Genomic DNA, 20,443 nt, shown 5'->3' with positions numbered 1-20,443 from the left:
AGTCCCTTGCTTATTCCTGGGACCTAGTTTCAAAAAGACAGTTTCTGATTGAGCAAGGGAGACAACAGCCTCTCTTCCCAATGTGGGGCTCAGGGTACTCTTGTGGTGAGAACTCCGCGCCGCGCGCGCACCGAGCCCTCTCTTCCTCGCCACGCCCACTTCCTGCCCCATCCAGCGCCTTTCCAGGTCTCTCTCCCGGTGAACCGGATGCGCTGTCAGTCTCCTCCTCCGTGTCCTCGGCCTCCACCCAGCTCCTTCACTGAGCCGTTGCCACCCCGAGGCCCCAGCCAGGAGGCTCCCGGCGGCTGGCCTGGCAGGTGTGGGGCGCAGTAGGAGCTGGGCGCTCACGGTTACCGCGCGTGGAGGAGACACTGCCCTGCGGCGATGGGTGCCCGGGCCTCTCCTTCACGCCGGAGACAGGCGGGGCGGCGGCTGCGGTACCTGCCCACCGGGAGCTTTCCCTTTCTCCTCCTGCTGCTGCTTCTCTGCATCCAGCTCGGGGGAGGACAGAAGAAAAAAGAGGTAGAATGAATCCCGTTGGCTTTCTCGAGTGGGCCTGGGCGGGCTGGGGCGGGACACGTTGCCAGGAAGCCTCGCATAGTTGCTAGGCAGCAGGGCCGCGGGGCGTGGGCGGTGGCAGCCGCGTGGGTGGAGGCCTAGGGGCGGGTGCTTTGCGGTCTGCAACCTTTTAGTCCAGTACTGTCCTGAAGGAGAAAGGACGCGTCCGCTTGGCTGCACTGGGCTGCTCCTGGGAATGTCACTTAGGACCACTGAGAGTCCCTCTGTGTGCAGGCCGAGCTTTGGGCGCTGGTGTTGCTGAAAGGGGTGTGGTGGATGTGAAAATACCCTTGAGAAGTATTTATAAAGCCCCAGGAACTATTTGATTCTTTATTTTTCTCCCTTTCTAGATTAAACAGAATATTGAGAGTGTTTAAGTTTTTGTGAATTCTGAATTATACCTTCTAAAAGCGTACGTTTATTTTTATTTTAAACTCAATGTATAATTGTGAAATAACCTCACGTTATTTACGTTATGCACATTTTTGGGTGAAGTTCAGATCACCTGATTTCAATCTTAGTCTTTAACTTTGGGCAGAGTGAGATTTGAAACGACTGTGTTTAAAGTAATTGCAGAGGTATTTGTGAATTCGGTTATGCAACATTACTATGGATGATTGATCTAGAAGCTTCAGAAGAAAAATTCAGTGTTTCTAATTGTGGACCATTTTGGTTAACATACTGTGTATATAATCCAAGATGGTTTTTCTTTGGTGGAATTACACAACTACACATGTCTCATAATTTGAATCAAGGTATTGCCAGAAATTTCTTAATAGCTGGATAGAGTGTGAAAATAACTTTCGAAGTAATCGTTTTGTCTTTTCTCATTAATCATCGCAGAAAAAACTGTGGTCAATATTAACTTTTTTTTTTTTTTTCCCTTTTGGGTCCTGGGGATTAAACGCAGTGGCACTTAACCACTGAGCCACATCCTTAGCCCTATTTTGTATTTTATTTAGGGACAGAGGCTCACACTAAGTTGCTTAGGGCTCACACTGAGTTGCTTAGGGCTGCTTTTGCTGAGGCTGGCTTTGAACTTGAGATCCTCCTGCTTCAGCCTCCTGAGCCACTGGGAATACAAGCGTGCACCACCGTACCTGGCAATATTAATGATTGTTAGTTTTTTGTTTTTAATTTTAGCATGAAATTAGGCCATACAAAATTCCTTGTGGAGTTTTGACAACAACGTTTAGAGAATCACTAGTTTTGTTAATTGTATTTAGAAATATAAATTGAAGATATATTTTTAATACTTGGTATTTATATGCTATATTTCGAGAGTTTTAGGTTTTATAGTTGTTGATGAGAAAAGTAGAAGATTGAGTAGTAGACTTTTTTTTTCTTTTTCTTTTTTTGTGAGTTACCAGAGCAGACAGCAATAAAATATGATGAGGAATTCCATGGAAATTCTGATGTTTTACCTCCTGGGAATGTCACTTAGGACTACTCTTTAAACTGCAGAGGGAAAAAATGCAAAAAAGGGTACAGGTGCATGGCTTCTTAGTGTCTCCATTTGTAATATTACTTGAATATGTAAAGATGATACCAGTATAATTAATTAAATCTAAAAGTCAGTAGTATATTTCCATTAAGATATATTTTATAGAAGGTATTTTTAAAATGAAAAACTGGGGAGAACAATGCTGAAGATTGAAAATGAGCATCTTCCAAAATTATTCTTTTTCTCATAAAAAGGAGAAGCTAATACTAATGTATGGTGGTGTTACAGTAACCATGTATTTTTCTTTATGGAAAAAAGGCATATTAAAAAATATTTGAAGTTTTGATACTTAGGTCTCTGAAGTATTATAGGCCAGTTCTGTATATGGTACTCTGTTAGCAAACTGTGATATCTTCCATTATTGGAATAAAAACAGTATACATTGGAAATAATGAGAAATGATTGTTCACCAGTATGATGCTTTTTCAGGGGTACCTCTGTTTTGTTTTGTTTTTTTCCCTGTATGTGGTTTCTTTCTTTGCTAACATTAGAACCTGATGCCCAGTGTAAGATTTGCCATTGAACCAGAAAGTATAGCAGCTGAAATGTAGTTTACTGCAATGAATATGACTACCATTATATATCAGAATAGTTGACATGGCATGAAGAGCTTTTCTTTCTTGGGAATCCAAATTGTACTCTAAAATTAAGTCTGGAGTCAAGAATGTATATTATTTGCTTTTAAGGAAGTAATAATTGTGGTGGTAATATTTACAACATGTTTTCTTGAGTCAGACAAATCATACAGTTATAACTCAGTCCTTGATTGTATGACACCAGGCAAACCATTTAATGTTGCTGAATTCTGGTTCCTTTTTTTAAAAAAAATACAGACATAATACCTATATCTTAGGATCATTGTTGGGATTAAATAAGTTTATGTAGTATTTAGTGTGATGACTAGAACATAACTGATGATCAATAAGTGGTAAGTAGATATTATGTGTTTCTTATTTAAATAAACATGTTAGTATGGTGAAATTCTAAAATGTAAGATTTTTAAAAATTATTTTTAAGCTTTATGATGATAATAAATTATATGGCTTCTAAAATAGATTATCTATTACTTATGATGAAACACTGAGAATTCTAGACTTTTATGTTGAGAATTTTGCACATAGAGATTTTGCATCAGAATTAGTGATACTCCATGCATTTGTGTATATGTATGTGCATGTACACGTGTATGTATTATGTATATGTTTATACACACGTTTCTTCATGATGACATTTTCATTCCTTAAAAATAATTAGTTTTGTTATGTCTTCTGTTTAAGAATATATGTAGGAATAGTTAGGTGGATAGACAAAGAAAAGTGAAAATTCTTACAGCCACATCTCTTAATTATATTAAATACAGTCATTAAAAAGTAATTTTTAATTCTCGAATTCAGTGATGTGAGTGTGGAAGACTTTGGCCTCTTGGTAGTTTTCATTTGTATATTAATGCATTTTGCTTTTCTTTTGATAGTTTTTCTATTTCTTAGATTATTATATCAGTTAATCAGCTTCATTTGGAATTGTTGTAATTTATAATGACCTCTTCTGATTATGTAAACAGAGCTCAAATTGTATAATGAATTACAGTAGAAGTATTGACTTTGTTAGTCATCAAAAACAGCCGTTATAATAATTTATTATATTTGCAAGGAATGTAATTAGTTAATAGGCTAGGATATGTAGATATAATGAATATGCAATATGAAAAATTGATTTGCTCATAAATGCTTTCTGGGAGATTAGTAAAATATTTGCTTAAAATTGTTCAGCTGCCTTTGACATAATTTTGTATGCCATTAATATTTTTAAACATGTTTTACACTGGATGAATGATATCTAATTTCTAGTGTCCCAACTGTGAATTAGAAATTTTACTTAGAAAATGATAACAAGGGAGAAGATGGAGGTAAGCAATAGAAGTTCCCTTTAAGCAAAGAACTTAAGTGGAAGAAGTATGCAAACAGTACAACTTTTAGAAATGCATAACAATTTTACATTGATCTGCATACATATAAAAAATAGATGATGCTGATGTCAGGCAGTTGTTTCATTTAGGTTAGATTATGTGTGTGATAATCTTTGAAGAATGATTGAAAATGACAGGTCTTACTCCGAATAGCCAATGTGCCTGTCCAAGAGCTCCAGTTTCTTGGATGATGGCAGAAGGTATGGTATTCCTGTATCACGGCATTCCATGAGGAATGTGTCACAGAATTCCATGACTTTTAGGTACATGAATATATTACAGCACTAGAGTTGCCAGAGTATCAACATATGCTTAGTTCCTTGAGCTTTAATTGGTTCAGGGCTGTGTAAGAGGGCCAGGTGATCCTCAGGTATGTAGTAGTTGAATTACAGGAGAGCAACCTTGACTGTAGGGAACCCACATATTTTAAAATGCACAAGCTTTTTAAATTTTTTTTGATACCAGTGATTGAACCCGGGGGCGCTTTACCCTTACATCACATCCCCACCCCTTTTTATTTTTTTCTTTTGAGAGAAGGTCTTTCTAAGTTGCTTAGTGCCTTGCTAAATTGCAGAGGCTGGCTTTGAACTTGTGATCCTCTTGCCTCTGCCTCCTTAGCCACTAGGATTACAGATGTGCACTACGGAGCCCGCTTTTTTTTTTTTTTTTTAATAGAGAACTCTGTCTTACTAAGACAGTTATATATAATTTTCACATGATGGCTTTATACTACACAACATCCTTAAAAAGATAATCCAAAACCAAGTTAAGTCTGTAGCTCCATTCAAAAGTTGTGTAGAAACCCATGAAGAATTATCTCTTGGAGAAATTTCATCAAAAGGGAACATTTTTAGGATATTTTCTTACAGGTAAATATACCACTGGCATGTATAGTCCCATATATGTGCTTAATTGTATGTGTATGTCATAGAGAAGGATGGAATGGAAATATGTAACACAAAGCAGACAATAGTAACACTTAACCTTTTGTTACATTTACTTTTTCATTCTTTCTCTTTTGCCCTAAATATTTAATAATTTGAATGCCAGTGCAGTCTATTATGCCCGTGACTGATGTTGGTTTCTTCACTGTATTAGACTATTGTGATTAGCTTATCTGTATAAGAATTCCTCTTGGAGCATCATGGTAATTCTACAAAATAGAAAATTTACCTTTGGTTAAGTGTAGGAGTAATGTATTCCCTGGTAGAAAATGGGTAGATGAAAAAAATGACTATTTGTTGCATAACAGTAGTGTGAGTGTGTGTGTGTGTGTGTGTGTGTGTGTGTGTGTAAGTGTGTAACAAATGGATAATACTTCTGCTGATCTCTATGTAGTTTTTATTTCTGTTGTTAGGACAAGATTTCTGCAATTCCTCAAATTGAGCATATTTATTGAGCATATCATCCTTTCCTCTCTCCATCTGGTCCATCTGATTTCTCATTGCTATTAACAGTGTTGTTTTATGGGAAGCAAACTTTTTTTTTTTTTTTTACATCCTGGGAACAAATTTTTACTCCTCACACTTCAGATAGAGCCCTAATATCCAGAATATACAGGGAAGCAAACTTTTAATGTTCAAGAGCTTCGGGCTGGGGGTGGGCTCAAGCAGTAGCACGCTAGCCTGGCATGCGTGCGGCCCGGGTTCGATCCTCAGCACCACATACAAACAAAGATGTTGTGTCTGCCGATAACTAAAAAATAAATATTAAAATTCTCAAAAAAAATGTTCAAGAGCTTCATTTTTTTAAATCTAGCCACCTGCCAGTATAATACATCTTTGCAGTTTTTTTTAACATTTATTTAGTTGTAGATGGATACAATACCTTTATTTATTTATTTATTTATTTATTTAATGTGGTGCTGAGGCTTAAACTCAGTGCCTCACATGTCCTAGGTGAGCACTCTACCACTGAGCCACAACCCCAGCCCTCTTTGTAGTTCTTGAATTGTATTTTGCAGATAGTATGTAGAGTCTGTGTTTACATGATTTCTTGTGGAATTATACATGGATTTAAGGAGAGAATTTTTAAAATAGGGTTCCTGTTATTATACATAAATATGTAAAACATTTAAGTATTTAGGTTGAATATTAAAGCTTCAACATTGTTATTTAGAAGAATAGATAATACTTTTTTCATAGTAATTAGTTTCTCTCTGCCTATCTGTATTTCTCTTTAACTCTGGAAAAAAAAGATCATGAGCTAGCTTATTGAGTGTTTTGGAATCTGTAACTTAATAAATATTTTAGTACAGAATAGCATCCTGAAGAATCTCATGAGCTGAAGACAGTTTTGAATAAAAGTAAGTCCTTACTGACATATTTATTAAAGTTTTTGTTGATCATCAAAAATACCTATTGAGTTTTATACTTGAAGATGTCAGAAATTTTCTTTTTCCTTCATGTTACCTTGAGAAATCAAGTAACTGTGATGGAAAGGGGCAGTTCAGTATAAGTTTAAATAAATGTGGTATTGATTGTATTTAATGCAAATGTTTGTTGCTTATTTTATATCTTTTAGAGATGGTTTATTTAGATGTTAACATTATGTGACTTAAGTTTTGGAAATATTTTGATATTTTTGGCTCTGCTTGCAGACACAGACAGCTATTGGCAAGTTAGTTCACATGAGTGGTAAAACTTATTTTTGTAATTATTTATAAATTGTGTAATCTGTTTAAATTTTAAATAGAGTGTAATACCTTAGTATAAATTCCTGAATTTGGTAAATTGGGAGTTGAAAATAAGTGTTAAATTGTATCAGGAAAAGATAAAGAAAGTAGCAATACAGTAGACAGGATGCTAGGCCTTTCACTTAATTAGATTATTGAAATGCATTGCATGTTTGTGCCCTTCCAAAATTTATAACCTGAATTCCTAATCCTAACGTGATGGTATTAGAGATATTGTATGGTATTGGAGAGCCTTTTGGAAGTGATTAGGTCCTGCAGGTAGAATTCTTATAAAAGGCACCTGAGAGTTCTTGTTTTTCTGCTCTGTGAAGATACAGTGACAAGTCAACATTCTGAAGAGAGCCCTTATTAGAACCTGACCATGCTGGCACCCTGATGTTGAACTTTCAGACTCTAGAAAGGTGGGAAATAAATCTGTTTTTTAAGCTCCCCAGTCTAAGGTAATTTGTTGTAGCAGCCTAAATTGACTAAGACAGTTTTATATATAATTTTTACATGATGGTTGTGGCAGATAGTCTTGTTTGCCTGACTTTTGGTTTGGTTTAGCTGGGACTATTGCAAGCTCCAAGTAGTAATTTTTAGTAGTCAAAGATCATAATGATTTTTCCAGCATCTTTCAAATTGTTGTTTTAAAAGTGATAGATGATACAATTTTGGGCAAGTTTCTTTGTTCTTAAAGGATGCAAGAAGGTAAATTTTCTCTTTCTGTCTTTGAGTATGTGTATGACAGTGGGATGCTTGAGTTGCTGATCTCAACTTGTAATTATGATGGTACAAGCTTGAAGCAAAACCTTTGGAGGAAAATAATAAGAATGTGAGGTCTTCATTATGTAACTTAGCTAACCTTGTTATTGTTCTAACTCTGGACTCTTGTGTTCTGAAGTTAATAAGTGTTTTAGTCAGCTTTTCTCGCTGCTGTGACTGAAAGGACCCAACCAGAGGGGAGGAAAAGTTTATTAGAGGGCTCACAGTTTCAAGATCTTAGTCCATAGAAGGCTGGTTCTATTCCTTGGGGCTCTAGGTAAGGCAGAATATCAAGGTGGAAGAGTGGCTGAGAGAATCAGCTCATATGATGATCAGGAAGCACAGAGAGAGGTCTCCACTTGTCAGATACAACTGTATACCCCAAAGCCACACCCCCAATTCCCACCTCCTCCAGCCACGCCCGACCACTTCAGTTACCACTCAGTTATCAGGGGATTAATTCACTGATTGGGTTAAGACTCTAACAACCCAATTATTTCTCCTCTAAACCTTCTTGTATTGTCTCACATGTGAGCTTTTTGGGGACACCGCATTTAAACTATAACAATAACCTTCCTTATTGTTTAGGAAATTTCAAATTGGATTTATAGTTGTATCATAAAGCATTCTGCTAATGAAGAAATTACTAAATTAAAGTTTTTTTTTTTTTTGTATCAGTGATTAAGCCTAGGTGCTTTACCTTACCCTTTTTATTTTAAGACAGGGTCTCACTCAGCTGCTTAGGGCCTTGCTAAATTATTGAGGCTGGCTTTGTACTTGTGATCCTCCTGCCTCAGCCTCCCAAGCTGCTGGGATTACAGGTGTGTACTACTGTACCCAGACAAATAGAGGGTTTTGACCCTGTTTTTACAATTTGTACACTTACCGTTTTACTCTAAAGTTCTCCTTCTACTCTGTGTTTTAATAACTAGCTTCATAATCCTATTTATGAATTAGTAGAGGATTATTTAAATATTAGTAGATGATTATTCAAGTGTGCATAACCCTTTCTGATCCTTGAATCTCAGTTTCTGATCCTTGAATCTCACTTTGTGCAGAAGTCAATTTTTCCATGTGTTTCTTCTATTGATAGAATTTTGTTTCATTGTATGTTTGAAATTCTATTTAAATATTGTATGAACCAAAAGCTTTTAATGAAAATACTGCAAGCTTAATATGTCTTAAAAGCTGCTAGTCTAAGAAAAGAGTGAAAGAGTAATATATGCCTCAGATATATTTTCTGTATATGATGCATTTTATATGTGAATGCTTTTAAAAATATTTTGTGTGTATAATAGATGAGCAGGTGGTTTCATTTTAAAGGCACACCAAATAAAATATAGGGAAATACCTTTATTTTGAAAAAAGAAATCATATTTTAGTAACATTCTTTTGATTAACATTTGAGTTAGTATTAGGCAAAACTAAAACGGATTTCTTAAGAAAGTATGCTGATTGGGCCATGTTTTCTTAAGAGCTGGGGTTTTCAAGGGGAATAAAGGGACTTTTCATCCTGATGAAACAGGAGTGATTGTGCTCTGTCTTGTCATTGTTTCCAATACATTTTTTTTTTTTTTGGAGTCTTTATGGGAAGGTAGCACTGTCATAATGGCATTCTAATTCAACTTTGCTTCCAGCTGACAGCCACAGGAGTTGCATGCTTTCATCCTGGAGCACAGTGCACATCAAAATAGTAACTATAGAATTTTTCTTAATACTACATTATACAATGTAGTGAATGGGAAATGTTAGATTTTGGGCTAAATAAGGGAAGCTGGGACTAGAAATAAGATTTGCTGACACCAGAGTTTTTGTTTCTATATTTCTATGATCTGTTTTAAGAGAATTTATGCTGTCATGGTATTTCCTCCTTTAACATTTTCATATTATTACTGTCATTATTCCTTTTTTTTATCTTTACATAGTTTATCATTTATGGAATTCCTGTTCCAGGGAACTTGTTTAAATGTGTTTTTTTTTTTAATTCCAATTTAATTTGTTTCAAATGGATCTGTATATGAGTTGGATATCACATAGGATGCCTTGTGATGATTCAAAATATGTATACATTGTGTAATGTTTGAATCAGATTAAATATTTCCTTGAACATTTTTTATTTATAGTAAAAGCATTCAACATTCTTCTAGCTTTTTAAAATACACAATACATTGTTGTCATTTATAGTCACCTTACTGTGCAGTAGCACACCGTTACTCCTAGCTAATATAACTTAGTATACCCATTGATCAACCATTCCCCATGTTCCCTCCTGCCTCCTTTCCCCAGCCGCTAGCCACCAGAATCAATGTTTTAAAATTATATTCTGCATATGAATGAGATCATGTAGTACTTATCTTTCTGTGCCTGACTTAATAGTTCCATCCTCATTGGCAAAAATGACAGGATTTCATTCTTTTTTTATGGCTGAATAGTATTGTATTGTGTATATGTACCTCATTTTCATTATTCATTTAGCAGTTGATAAACACTTGTGTTGTTTCCATTTCTTGTCTACTGTGAATACCCGTGCAATAAACACGAGAGTACAGAAGTCTCTTTGACATATTGATTGAACTTCCTTTGTATATATAAACTCAGTAGTAGGATTGATGGATCACATGGTTTTTGAGGAACATCTATTCAGTTTTCCATAATGGCTGTATTAATTTACATTCCCGCAAATGTGTACAAGAGTTCCCTTTTTGCCACATACTCATCATCACTTGTTATCTTTTTGAGAATGATCATTCTTATTAGGATGAGGTGATATTTTGTTGTGTTTTTAAAATTTTTTTTTAATGATTAATGACACCGAGCAACTTTTCATATACTTGTTGCCAGGTTGTATGTGTTCTGAGAGATGGCTATGTAGTTCTGTTGCTCATTTTTAATTTGGATTACTTTTATAATTTTGAAATTTGAAGTGCTTTATATATTCTGAATATTAACCCCTTGTGAAATGTATAGTTTGCAACTATTTTCTCTCATTCTCTAGGTTGTCTCTTTGTTCTGCTGGTTATTTCCTTTGCTGTTTAAATGCGTTTTAGTTTTGTGTTATCTCATTTGTCTCTTTATGCTTTTGTCTCCTGTACTTTTGGGATCTTTCTGAAAACATCCTTGCCCATTCCAGTGTTTGAAAGTGTTTCCCCTGTTTTCTTCTAATAGTTTCAGGTCTTACATTTTACTCTATCCATTTTGAATTGATTTTTGTACCGTGTTAGAGATAGGTTTCTAGTTTCATTCTTGTACATGTTTTTTTGAACCCAAAGAGTGACTAAAGTTGTGGCAGACAAGACTTTTAAAACTTCTTAAACTTAACCACTGTAAGAATATAATTTATAAAATTAGACCATTTGTTTCTTTGTGAAGTTATTTAAATAAATGAAGTTAGGCTCAGGTAACTTTAGATCACTCTTAACATCTAAAGGATTTAATCTATATGGTTAATAATGTAGGAGGGGTAAGGTTCTGTTCTGACTTTCTTGCCCAAACTGTTATAATTCTATCACAGATAAAACACTCTCACACATCTATTTGCCAAATGCAGATATCTGGACACATTTCTCTGAACCTCAAACTTTTTTTTTTTTTTTTAATCGCCTCTGTCCCACCTCAGCCAAAGATATCTGCTGGGACTTCTCAGGAGAATTCAATCTTTGAGGAGTACAGTTTAAATACCAGTGGCCTTGTAGGACACAATCTAAAATTCTTTGCATGCTCTTTAGTGCTTTTTCCTGTATGAGCATTGGTCTACCTTTCTTACCACTCTTAAATGCTTCCTACCAGTATTAATTTAGGTGAGTGACCCTTCTTCTCGGATTTGGATGAAGTGCTTTTTGATGCTTGCCTAGGCATATCTCTGTTTTGTTATAGCCTCATGTGCAGTGTTGTCTGTTGTCATCTATTTATTAGATATGCCCTTTGAGGAGAAATTGTTTTTCCCCCCATAGCATATTCAATCATAATGCCTTACGTTTGGTAAATGATTAGTAAAGTTGTTTTGGTCAAATTATTATATATAAGTCTCAATTTCCTTATCTGTGAAGTGGAGATAGTCTGATGGATCCTGCTATAGAGTTGTGTGTCATAAATGAGATGATAGTGTAAGTAGTAAAATCTGGTGCATAGTGAGTGCTTAATGCATGTTAGCTTTGGTGCTGAGATTGGTGAATGAATTCTGGGTGTGTAGTATGGATTTTTGTCCTACTGTTGATTTAATCATTGTGTTTTTTTGTTTTCGTTTTTGTTTTTATGGGTACCAGGGATTGAACTCGGGGCCACTGAGCCACATCCCCATCCCTACTTTGTATTTTATTTACTCACAGGGTCTCGCTGAGTTTCTTAGGGCCTTGCTTTTGCTGAGGCATTCTTTGAATTTACAATCCTCCTGTCTCAGCTTCCTGAGCCACTGGGATTATAGGTGTGCGCAATGGCACCTAACCTAATTATTGTTTACTTGGGCCTCCAGGTCAGACCTGTGATATTTTATATAACTTGCTTTGGTGTTTCTCCCTTTCTCTGTTGGGTTCTTATTTTATTTTTTTTATTTCTTTTTTTTTTTTTTTTTTTGGCACTGGGGATTGAACCCAGGGTGCTTAACCACTGAGTCACATTCCTAGCCCCCTCCCTGCTTTAATTTTGAGAGAGGATCTCATTAAATTGCTTAGGGCCTTGCTAAATTGCTGAGACTGGCCTTAAACGTGTGATACTCCTACTTTAACCTCCCAGGTCTCTGAGATTACAGGTTTGCCTCCACCATGCTGGCTTTGTTTGGCATTGTTATGGATGGAATTAAAGTGAGAAAAGCAGATAATGTGAAGTCTAGCCCTATTGCTTATCTTTGCAAATTATTAGTTTAGATTATAATTTCTTTTTTAGAAGGAGTTGTAATAATACTTGTACCTGGTTGTTTTGAAGATGATCAGAAGTTACCAACCCATGATGGAGATTGTGCATCTTTAATTATTTTAATTACTGATGTTTGGAGCTGTTAGTGCATGGATTATAACCTACCTAAACTATTTCAATTGTTTCTTAGATTCTTGACATCCTTCCCTTTTTAATACAGTTTTAAATATTATTGTGAGACAACGTAATTTGACTCAGAAAATAATGAAGTATTATTAAGTTATTGGAGGGACTACTCAAATTTGGAGTTCTAGAGAAGAGATTTGAAATATACACATTAGTTGTGATTTTGACAGTTTTCAGTAGGATTTTTCCCTTGGTTAGGTGACTGTAAGTATTTCCTAAAAGAGAACTTGTTGGTCTGGGGATGTGGCTCAGTGGTAGAGGGCTTGCCTAGCATGTGTGAGGTATTGGGTTCAATTCTCAGCACCACATATAAATAAATAAATAAATATCCATCAACAGCTAATAAAAATATTTTTTAAAAAGAAAAGTTGTTAGGCAATATTAACAGTAACCTTCATTCTTTCATATCTTCCAAGGTCTCAAACCAGTTTCCTAATGATAGGACAGTTTCATGAATCAGATAGACCTTTTAATATTTATATTATTTTCTAGCTGTATGAAATATTACTTCTGTTTATATGATCTTGTAGAAATAGACAACATTTGATCATTTACTCTAAGCAAGTGTTTGTATAGAAGTATTAGTTTTAGCTAAATTTGTTATAGATTGACCCTTTTAGTTGTGGGCCCTTTTGTGAGATGTATGACAATATGAATTCATAATAGTTTATAGTTTCATGATAAAAATATACCAGTAATGTATGATTTTTTGAATGTAGGTTATCAAAACCATTAATAAGTAGAGAATATAATTCATTTTTAAGTAAACTTTCAGGCCTTAGATAAAAGTGGAAAAACAGCAACATTGACACCAATTATACAGGAGTCTGGCTTCATGGATTTTTGAGATTAAAAACTTCTCAGTATTGTTTTATGAATGGGATATCGTTATGCAAATACTGTATGAAGTTAAGTACAGCAGTGATTTACTGACTACTATTATCTCATGGTTTTCTTCTGAGATGTTATCATTTGTGGATTGTACATAAAATGCCCTGTTCTAAAATAGTCTTGTCTCTTAGAAGATGTGGTATAACTAAATAAAACAGCTTTGCAGTTTTTCTTTCTATGACTCTCATATTCCCCTCTTAAGCTGAATAATCTATGAACATTAAGAAATAGGACATGAGTACATGGGTGGTTTGTGAGTATGTTAATTTAAAACAAACACATAATAAATTGCAACAAATGGCTTAAAGTTACACCCAGGTCTTGTCTTATAGTTTCTCTATAAGTCTGGGTATAGCATAGCTAAGTTCTCTGTTTAGGGTGTTAGGAGGCTGAAATTTAAATGTGGTTTGGTTCCATTGTATTCTAGATCTCCAGGTCTTTTTTTTTTTTTTTTGTCTCATCCAGGTTATTGACAGAAGTCAGTTCCTTATTTGTTAGGGACTAAGTTTCATGTTTTCTTGCTGTCTGTGCTCTCTGTTCTTTGCAGCCAGCCTCAGATTTTCTCTCTCTTTATATGCATTTCACAACATGGCTTTTCACATTTTTTCTGGGCCATTAGGATGACTCTTCTGATACTACCTTTTAGGATGCTCACCTGATTAGGTCAGGCCCACCCAGGACAATCTCCCTTTTAAATAACTGATAGATCACTGACTGAACTTTGAATCTGGAAATATTTACCATAAAGATCAACAAAATTTCGGAAATGATATTCCATTGCATCTCAGATTTTTGTCTGTATTCTAGGGGAGAGAATTATGTAAGAATATGGGTCATTAGGGATTATTTTAGAACTCTCTCTACCAAAAGTGAACAAATTAGCTCCTTTAAATATTTATGTACTTTTAAATGGTGGCATAAATATGGGTATTAGTGTATAGCATGGGAGTATTTAATATGAGACATTTATTAATGACTGTAAAATAAACGTATTAAAATATGTGCATCACTCAGGGTTCAGTCAAAGAGACACAAGGCTACAAAGAGTTGAGTATATGTATCTATTTATTTGGATTTGTTCCAATGTCTTTACCTTCACAAAAGTGGGAACTGGTTCAGGGGTCTCTGCAAGGCTCTTGTGTGCATGTTGGTGTTGGAGCTTGTGGCCCTTGACCAGGTAACTGGGAAGGGCACATAACTATAAGGTGGGGAAGAATAACAAGCTGGAACCTATGAGGTTAGACCAAATTATCCTCAGAATGATTTCAAAGCTAAGAGTTCTGAGAAAATAGTTATTCACAAAAGTAGTTGTAAATGATAGTTATTAAACAGCTCACTTATCTTGCGGTCTCAGTATACCCATTAAACTAATCCAAAAGTTTGAAAGAATGATAGACATTTTTTCCCCATAGGGGAATGAAAAATTAAAACTCACAATTAAGATGAACACTGTTTCAGTGTGTAGAGCAATTGTTTGGTGGAATATGATTTTAAAGTGTATTTTCTTACACTAAAAACTTTATAGAAATGTTCTCCTCCACCTCATTACAGGATAAACAGTTATATTTTTAGGAGATATTTATTTGAAGCTTTACAAGTAGAAATAAGTGTATTTATTTTGAATATCAGGTGTATTTTTTTTTATTTCTATGACTTATACCTATGTAAGCCTAATAAAATGAATGCTGTTTTCAAATTGAGCTTATTAATAATATTATAGACAATATCAGATACTTAAGATGGACTACTCATTGCTTTTGAGTTAACAATCAGCTAAAATAAAAAATAAATGATCTGATGTCTTATTTGACATATTTGTATATGCGTCTTACCTTCACTGAGCTGCCAAAATACTGATATTATTAAAAAAATTACGGTATTTTTTCTCATTACTAAGCCTGAATAGTATAGAATTGAAAGCTAATACTTGAATAGAATTAACACTTTATATGTATGCTCTACTGTGTTGAAAGATACATATATCTTTTTAATAATCAGGTTTCTTTGTGCATATCAGTGATTATTTGTAATATTTGTTAGCAGCTTTGAGAGAACTACTTCTCATGTTGTTTTCCTGCTGTGCTTTCATACTTTAACCAGATTGAATTATATATTTTTTTCCTAAAGTGTTTTGCTGGTTTACCAGAGATATGTAACATTATCAGTTTTCTCTTCTTTAAGGTGTAAGCTGGATGGCGTTTCCTCATGTCCCATGTTTAAATAGGGCCACCTGACAAAGATCTGTGTCATCTCTAACGTGACCTGTGAAGATTCCTGGGTGCTTGGACTGGATTGTCCATTATCACCCTGTTTTAATGCTCCTCCACTTGGAGTTACAAGTTTCTCTGTGAGGTTCTGAGATAGTGTGCCACTGAGACATAGAAGTTATAAGGCAAGGAGAGAGGCTCTTGTTCTTCACAAATAAATGAGACAGACTCATGGCCAGATGTAAGTTTTTTTTTCCCCCAGTGTTGTTCAGGAAGGCCAGGATGACCATTGTATTAGTTTCCTATTGTTGCTATAACAAATGAAAACTTTTGGAACTTAAAACCACAAAGTTAATTATGTTAGTGGTCTGAAAGTACAGTGTTGTCTCAGTGGGCTAACATCTAGGTGTCTGTAGGGCTAGCTGCCTCAGGAGGCACTTTAGGGAAAAATCTGTTTTCTTACTGAGAGAGATGGTTTACTGAAAATTAAATACTAAAACAATCTGATCTTTTCTGTATTTTAAAACATTTAATTTAGAGTAGTACATTTTCCTTACATTTGCATTTGTGAATGTATTGTATAAGGAAATTGTGTCTATCATGTATTAAAAAATTATTCTCTCAGCCTTCAGTCTAATGTAGAGATGTGCATTTGTAGCATCTTCTCTGGACTGTGGTATTAGAATATGGTATTGCTTGAACTGTGGAATCAGAATATGGTATTGTTTACATATTTAGAGCAATGGCCTCATATAATATACTTTCAGCAATGTTCAGACTACAGCAAGAAATTCAGTACCTATTATTTAATAGTATTCTACTCTTTCTGAGGTCCAGCAGTTTTATTGCCAGTATATTTTTCCCAAAACATTTAAAATGTTTCTGGAGTTCAGAAGTAAATTTCAATGACTAGTGTTTGGGGGAACACAGCTTTTAGCATCATCTTATTTATTCCTCATGGCTTTTTTTTTCTTTTTTGGAAAAGGTGGTATTGTTACCATTTTAAGATGAGAGAGCCTAACTCAGTTCAAAGATTTTTATCCCAAGGTAACATAGTTGATAAGGGAAAGAGCAGGGTCTCAATCAGATGTAAGTTGTTGATTATCTACCTCTATAGTCACTATTTTTTCCTTGATATACAGAGTGGGCTTGTGTACCTTGCCTCACAGAAGATGTGTGCTCTTAGCATAAATCATATTTTAACCTTTTAATTGATGTTGTATATGTTGAATATATTCTTGGCTAAGAAAATGGTGTAGCAAACTGGGAATCTGCAACAAAGGTTTTAATCAGATAGTCTTTAAATTATCAGCTTTGGATCTTCATTAAGCCACCATATCTTTCTGGGTCACAGTGCTTTTATCAGTAAAACTAGAGATGAACCAGATTCAAAGATGTCTTTGATTTCCCATATGTTACCATTTCTTTTAATGAAAGAACTGAAATATACTTCAGGGAGGTAGAGAAAGTTTTGTTTTAAATACTTTAAAATTTATTTTATTTTCAAGGGAGCACTGAAATTAATATTTTTTTTCAGTTAAATAAGTATGTTTCCTAGCAGTGTTCTTTACTTAGCTACCAAGTATTGATCATTCTCTCAGTGCTCTCATAGTACTCCGAGTCATGGTCTTTGTCAAATGTTATTAGTTTAAGGTTCTTTATGTTGTTTATCTTCTAATCTTCTATATAACCTGGCCCATTATCATGCTCAGAGTTAGTTCCTTGCTTAAGTATTTGTTTAGTATTTAAAGCACTAGCAATTATTTCTCCTTTAAGATTCACCTTTAATTAAATAGTACTTGGGAGGAGGCCAGTTTATGAAATATAGTTTAAGTGATGTGCAATATTTCAAAATAGTGAAAAAGGATTTGGAGTTCTTTCTTTAAAATTAAACCAAACTTATGAAAAAAATGTTAATTGATTGCATTCTTTAAAACTAGCTTTTAATTCTAAGTAGTCATGTTTTATTGGAATGAACAACGAATGAAATTAAATGTGATAGATTCTGGTGTGATTTTTGTCAATAAATTATATGAAGCATAGGACATTTTTAGTTAATGTTTAACTTTTTCATCATGATTCTAGAGGTCCTTTCTGTGGAAATATTTTTGGTTTTACTAATTTTCTCAGGTGCTGCTTTGAATTCTTTGACATTCATGTCATTCTTTATTGAAGTATGTAATATGATTATTCTTGTTGACTTTCTTTTTTCACATGTTGTAATTTTTTTTCTTTTTTGAACCTGGAGGGTTTGAACCAGCCCTTTGTGCATGTGAGACAGGTGCTTTACCTGGGAGCTACATCCCAGCTCACACCTTATAATTCTGACAGGTCTTGTCTTTACTTTGCATATAATTTGAGCAATTCTCTTGTATCAGTTTGTAAAAATCAACTTGATGAAATTCTTTGCATTTATAATGTTGTAGTCAGTATGGGAGTGACCAAAAAAGTAGTATGGTATGACAAACTGGGATAGAAGCTGGTGGGGAAATTTGGATGAAAGTCTGTGATTGGTCCATTTGAACTAATAATATAATTATCTTTTTATTGTCTATATAGCTTTGTGTGTGTGTATGTGTGTGTGTGAATGTATTGAATTAACTGTGGCATATGCAAGACTAAAAACCACTGTATGTTGAGATGAGCGATTTATTTATGTTGCTGGTAATGAAGGACACGTTAATGTTTGATATCTATGTTTTTGTCCTCTGTAGACCTCCCTTTCCCTTCTTTTTTTTCATCATAAGAAGCTGCTCCTTTATGGCTACATATTATTAGGCCAGGTTCAGATCTTTGTCAACTCTCTTGTGTCTTGCATAGGATTGGCATAAGATTGGGCTAGTGGCTAGAGCACTCCCTGGAGTTTTTCTAAATGTAATTGGCAGGAAGATTGCCTTGCTGATTGGTTTATAAGGTTGGAAGAAAGTGCTTTTTTAGATTATTACTTTTGGCACAGAAAACACTCATGTTTAGTAGCTAAGCTGAAACAAAGAGGGGATATTTATTCAATAAATATTTAAGTACTATGCCAGTTTCTATGCCACTAATATAGAAATAAAGCATAAAAAATTTGTTGCTGTCACTGAGCTTCTATAACTAGAAGAAGTATTGACACCTTCAAATTCTTGGGTTTAGTTCTTCCTAAAACCATATTTTTCTCTATTTTTTGTCATATGATGTTATCAAGTCTCTTTTTCTAAACTGGATTATATTAGGCTTACGTCATTTGTTAATTCCAGGATTTTTGAAAAATATAAAAGAATATTTTAATTTTTTTCCTATTTTTATTAAGAATGTAATTTAGAATTTATGTGAATTCTGACTGATGAATTTGGGTAAAATCCTAATATTTTCACATTTCTTTCAGTTTTTGGTATATGGATATTATCCTATTTTTTCTCTCATTTTCATTTCAAGCTTTACCACATTGTTTTCTGGTAAGACACATTTGTTGAATTCTTTTTTAGTCATTCAGGAAAATATATTTGTTTAGTAAGCTTTTAAGTGACTATACATTATCTAATACTTTTTTATTGATTGATAAAAATATAGCAATTTTAATTGAATATTTATGTGTATTCAAGTAGAATAGAGAAAAAAGATTTATAAATAATAAATTTTGGGTTGTATATACAAAGCATTGCTTTTAATGTTTGTTCAGAAAGAGACTACAGATTTCAAAAAGTTACACATATTATCACTTCTTATGTGTTGTTTATAGCTTTTCCATAACATTGTAAATTCTTGGTTACTTCTTAGTATAGTTGAAATGATGTGTACATCATGTCTTCTCTGAATAATAATTTTTTTCACAGAATGCCTTAGCACATATTTTAGTCTTTTTCTAGTGTTAAAACAATATTTTTATAACGTGTTCTATGTGTACTCATGTAAAAACATATGTAATTGAATGTTGACTGATTTTCTTAATTATACTTGATGGAAATTTGTTGAAAGATTGTATTATTATTTAGTTTGAGTATGCTGCAATTATATTTATAGCATCTGAAATTGTGTATATTCAAATAGGAGCCTATGTTTCCCCCATCCCCTTTGTTTATCTAAAGAGCTTAGGAGAGGAAATTTGGAAATGATTTTTAAAATCATGTAATTGTTTGGATGTAATTAAAGCAGTCACTAATATTATATATTATTGTTATTTCTTAATTAAGTTGAACTACTGATAATTACCATTTATTACATGCCTATAATGTAAGTATTTTGTGTGTACCCTATTATTTAATCACAACCTTAGTATGATTTTAATTTATAGATGAGGTTAAGAGATGAAAATGTTTTATAAATTAGGGTAATTTACTCTGAATCATACAACTAGGAACTCTGCAAATATTCACGTATGGATTTGACTTCAAAATTGTTCTGAATCAATTCCTTTTCTTTCTTTGCTTCTCATACTGAAGGGAGAAGAGAGTGAATGTGTACCTTTCGGGATCTTGAGGTGTAGCACAAAGCCACTTGATTGTTTAGAATATTATTATGATCTTATATTTTATATTGAAACTGTTTTGCAAACGTTGCTTTCTATTTCACTGTCAGTTTAGTCCTTTTTTTTTTTTTTGGTACTGGGGATTGAACTCAGGGCCACTCGACCACTGAGGTACATCCCAGCCCTATTTTGTATTTTATTTAGAGACAGGGTCTCACTGAGTTGCTTAGTGCCTCACTTTTGCTGAGGCTGGTTTGAACTTGAGATCCTTCTGTCTCACCCTCCTAAACTGCTGGGATTACAGGCGTGCACCATTGCATCCAGCTACTACTAGTTTAAAAAAAGCTTTTTTAATAATATTCTCAGTTGAATATAAGGATGGCATCAGGATGGTGTA

The 20,443-nt window shown here is 34.2% G+C and overlaps 1 protein-coding gene across 2 annotated transcripts in view; it reads left to right on the top strand.

Moving 5' to 3' along the window:
• Nucleotides 1-239: 239 nt before the first annotated feature.
• The window catches only part of Tusc3 (tumor suppressor candidate 3), a 232,246-nt gene continuing 212,042 nt past the window's right edge, over nt 240-20,443 (top strand). For both annotated transcript variants that reach the window (XM_076852440.1, XM_076852439.1), the window contains exon 1: nt 240-522. In XM_076852440.1, the coding sequence (XP_076708555.1) occupies nt 385-522 (138 nt within the window). In that variant the 5' untranslated portion in view covers nt 240-384. The remainder of the gene's footprint in view (nt 523-20,443) is intronic.

This window comes from Callospermophilus lateralis, chromosome 4 (assembly GCF_048772815.1).
Source record: "Callospermophilus lateralis isolate mCalLat2 chromosome 4, mCalLat2.hap1, whole genome shotgun sequence".
NCBI lineage: Eukaryota > Metazoa > Chordata > Mammalia > Rodentia > Sciuridae > Callospermophilus > Callospermophilus lateralis.
This window is presented reverse-complemented; position numbering and strand designations above follow the sequence as displayed.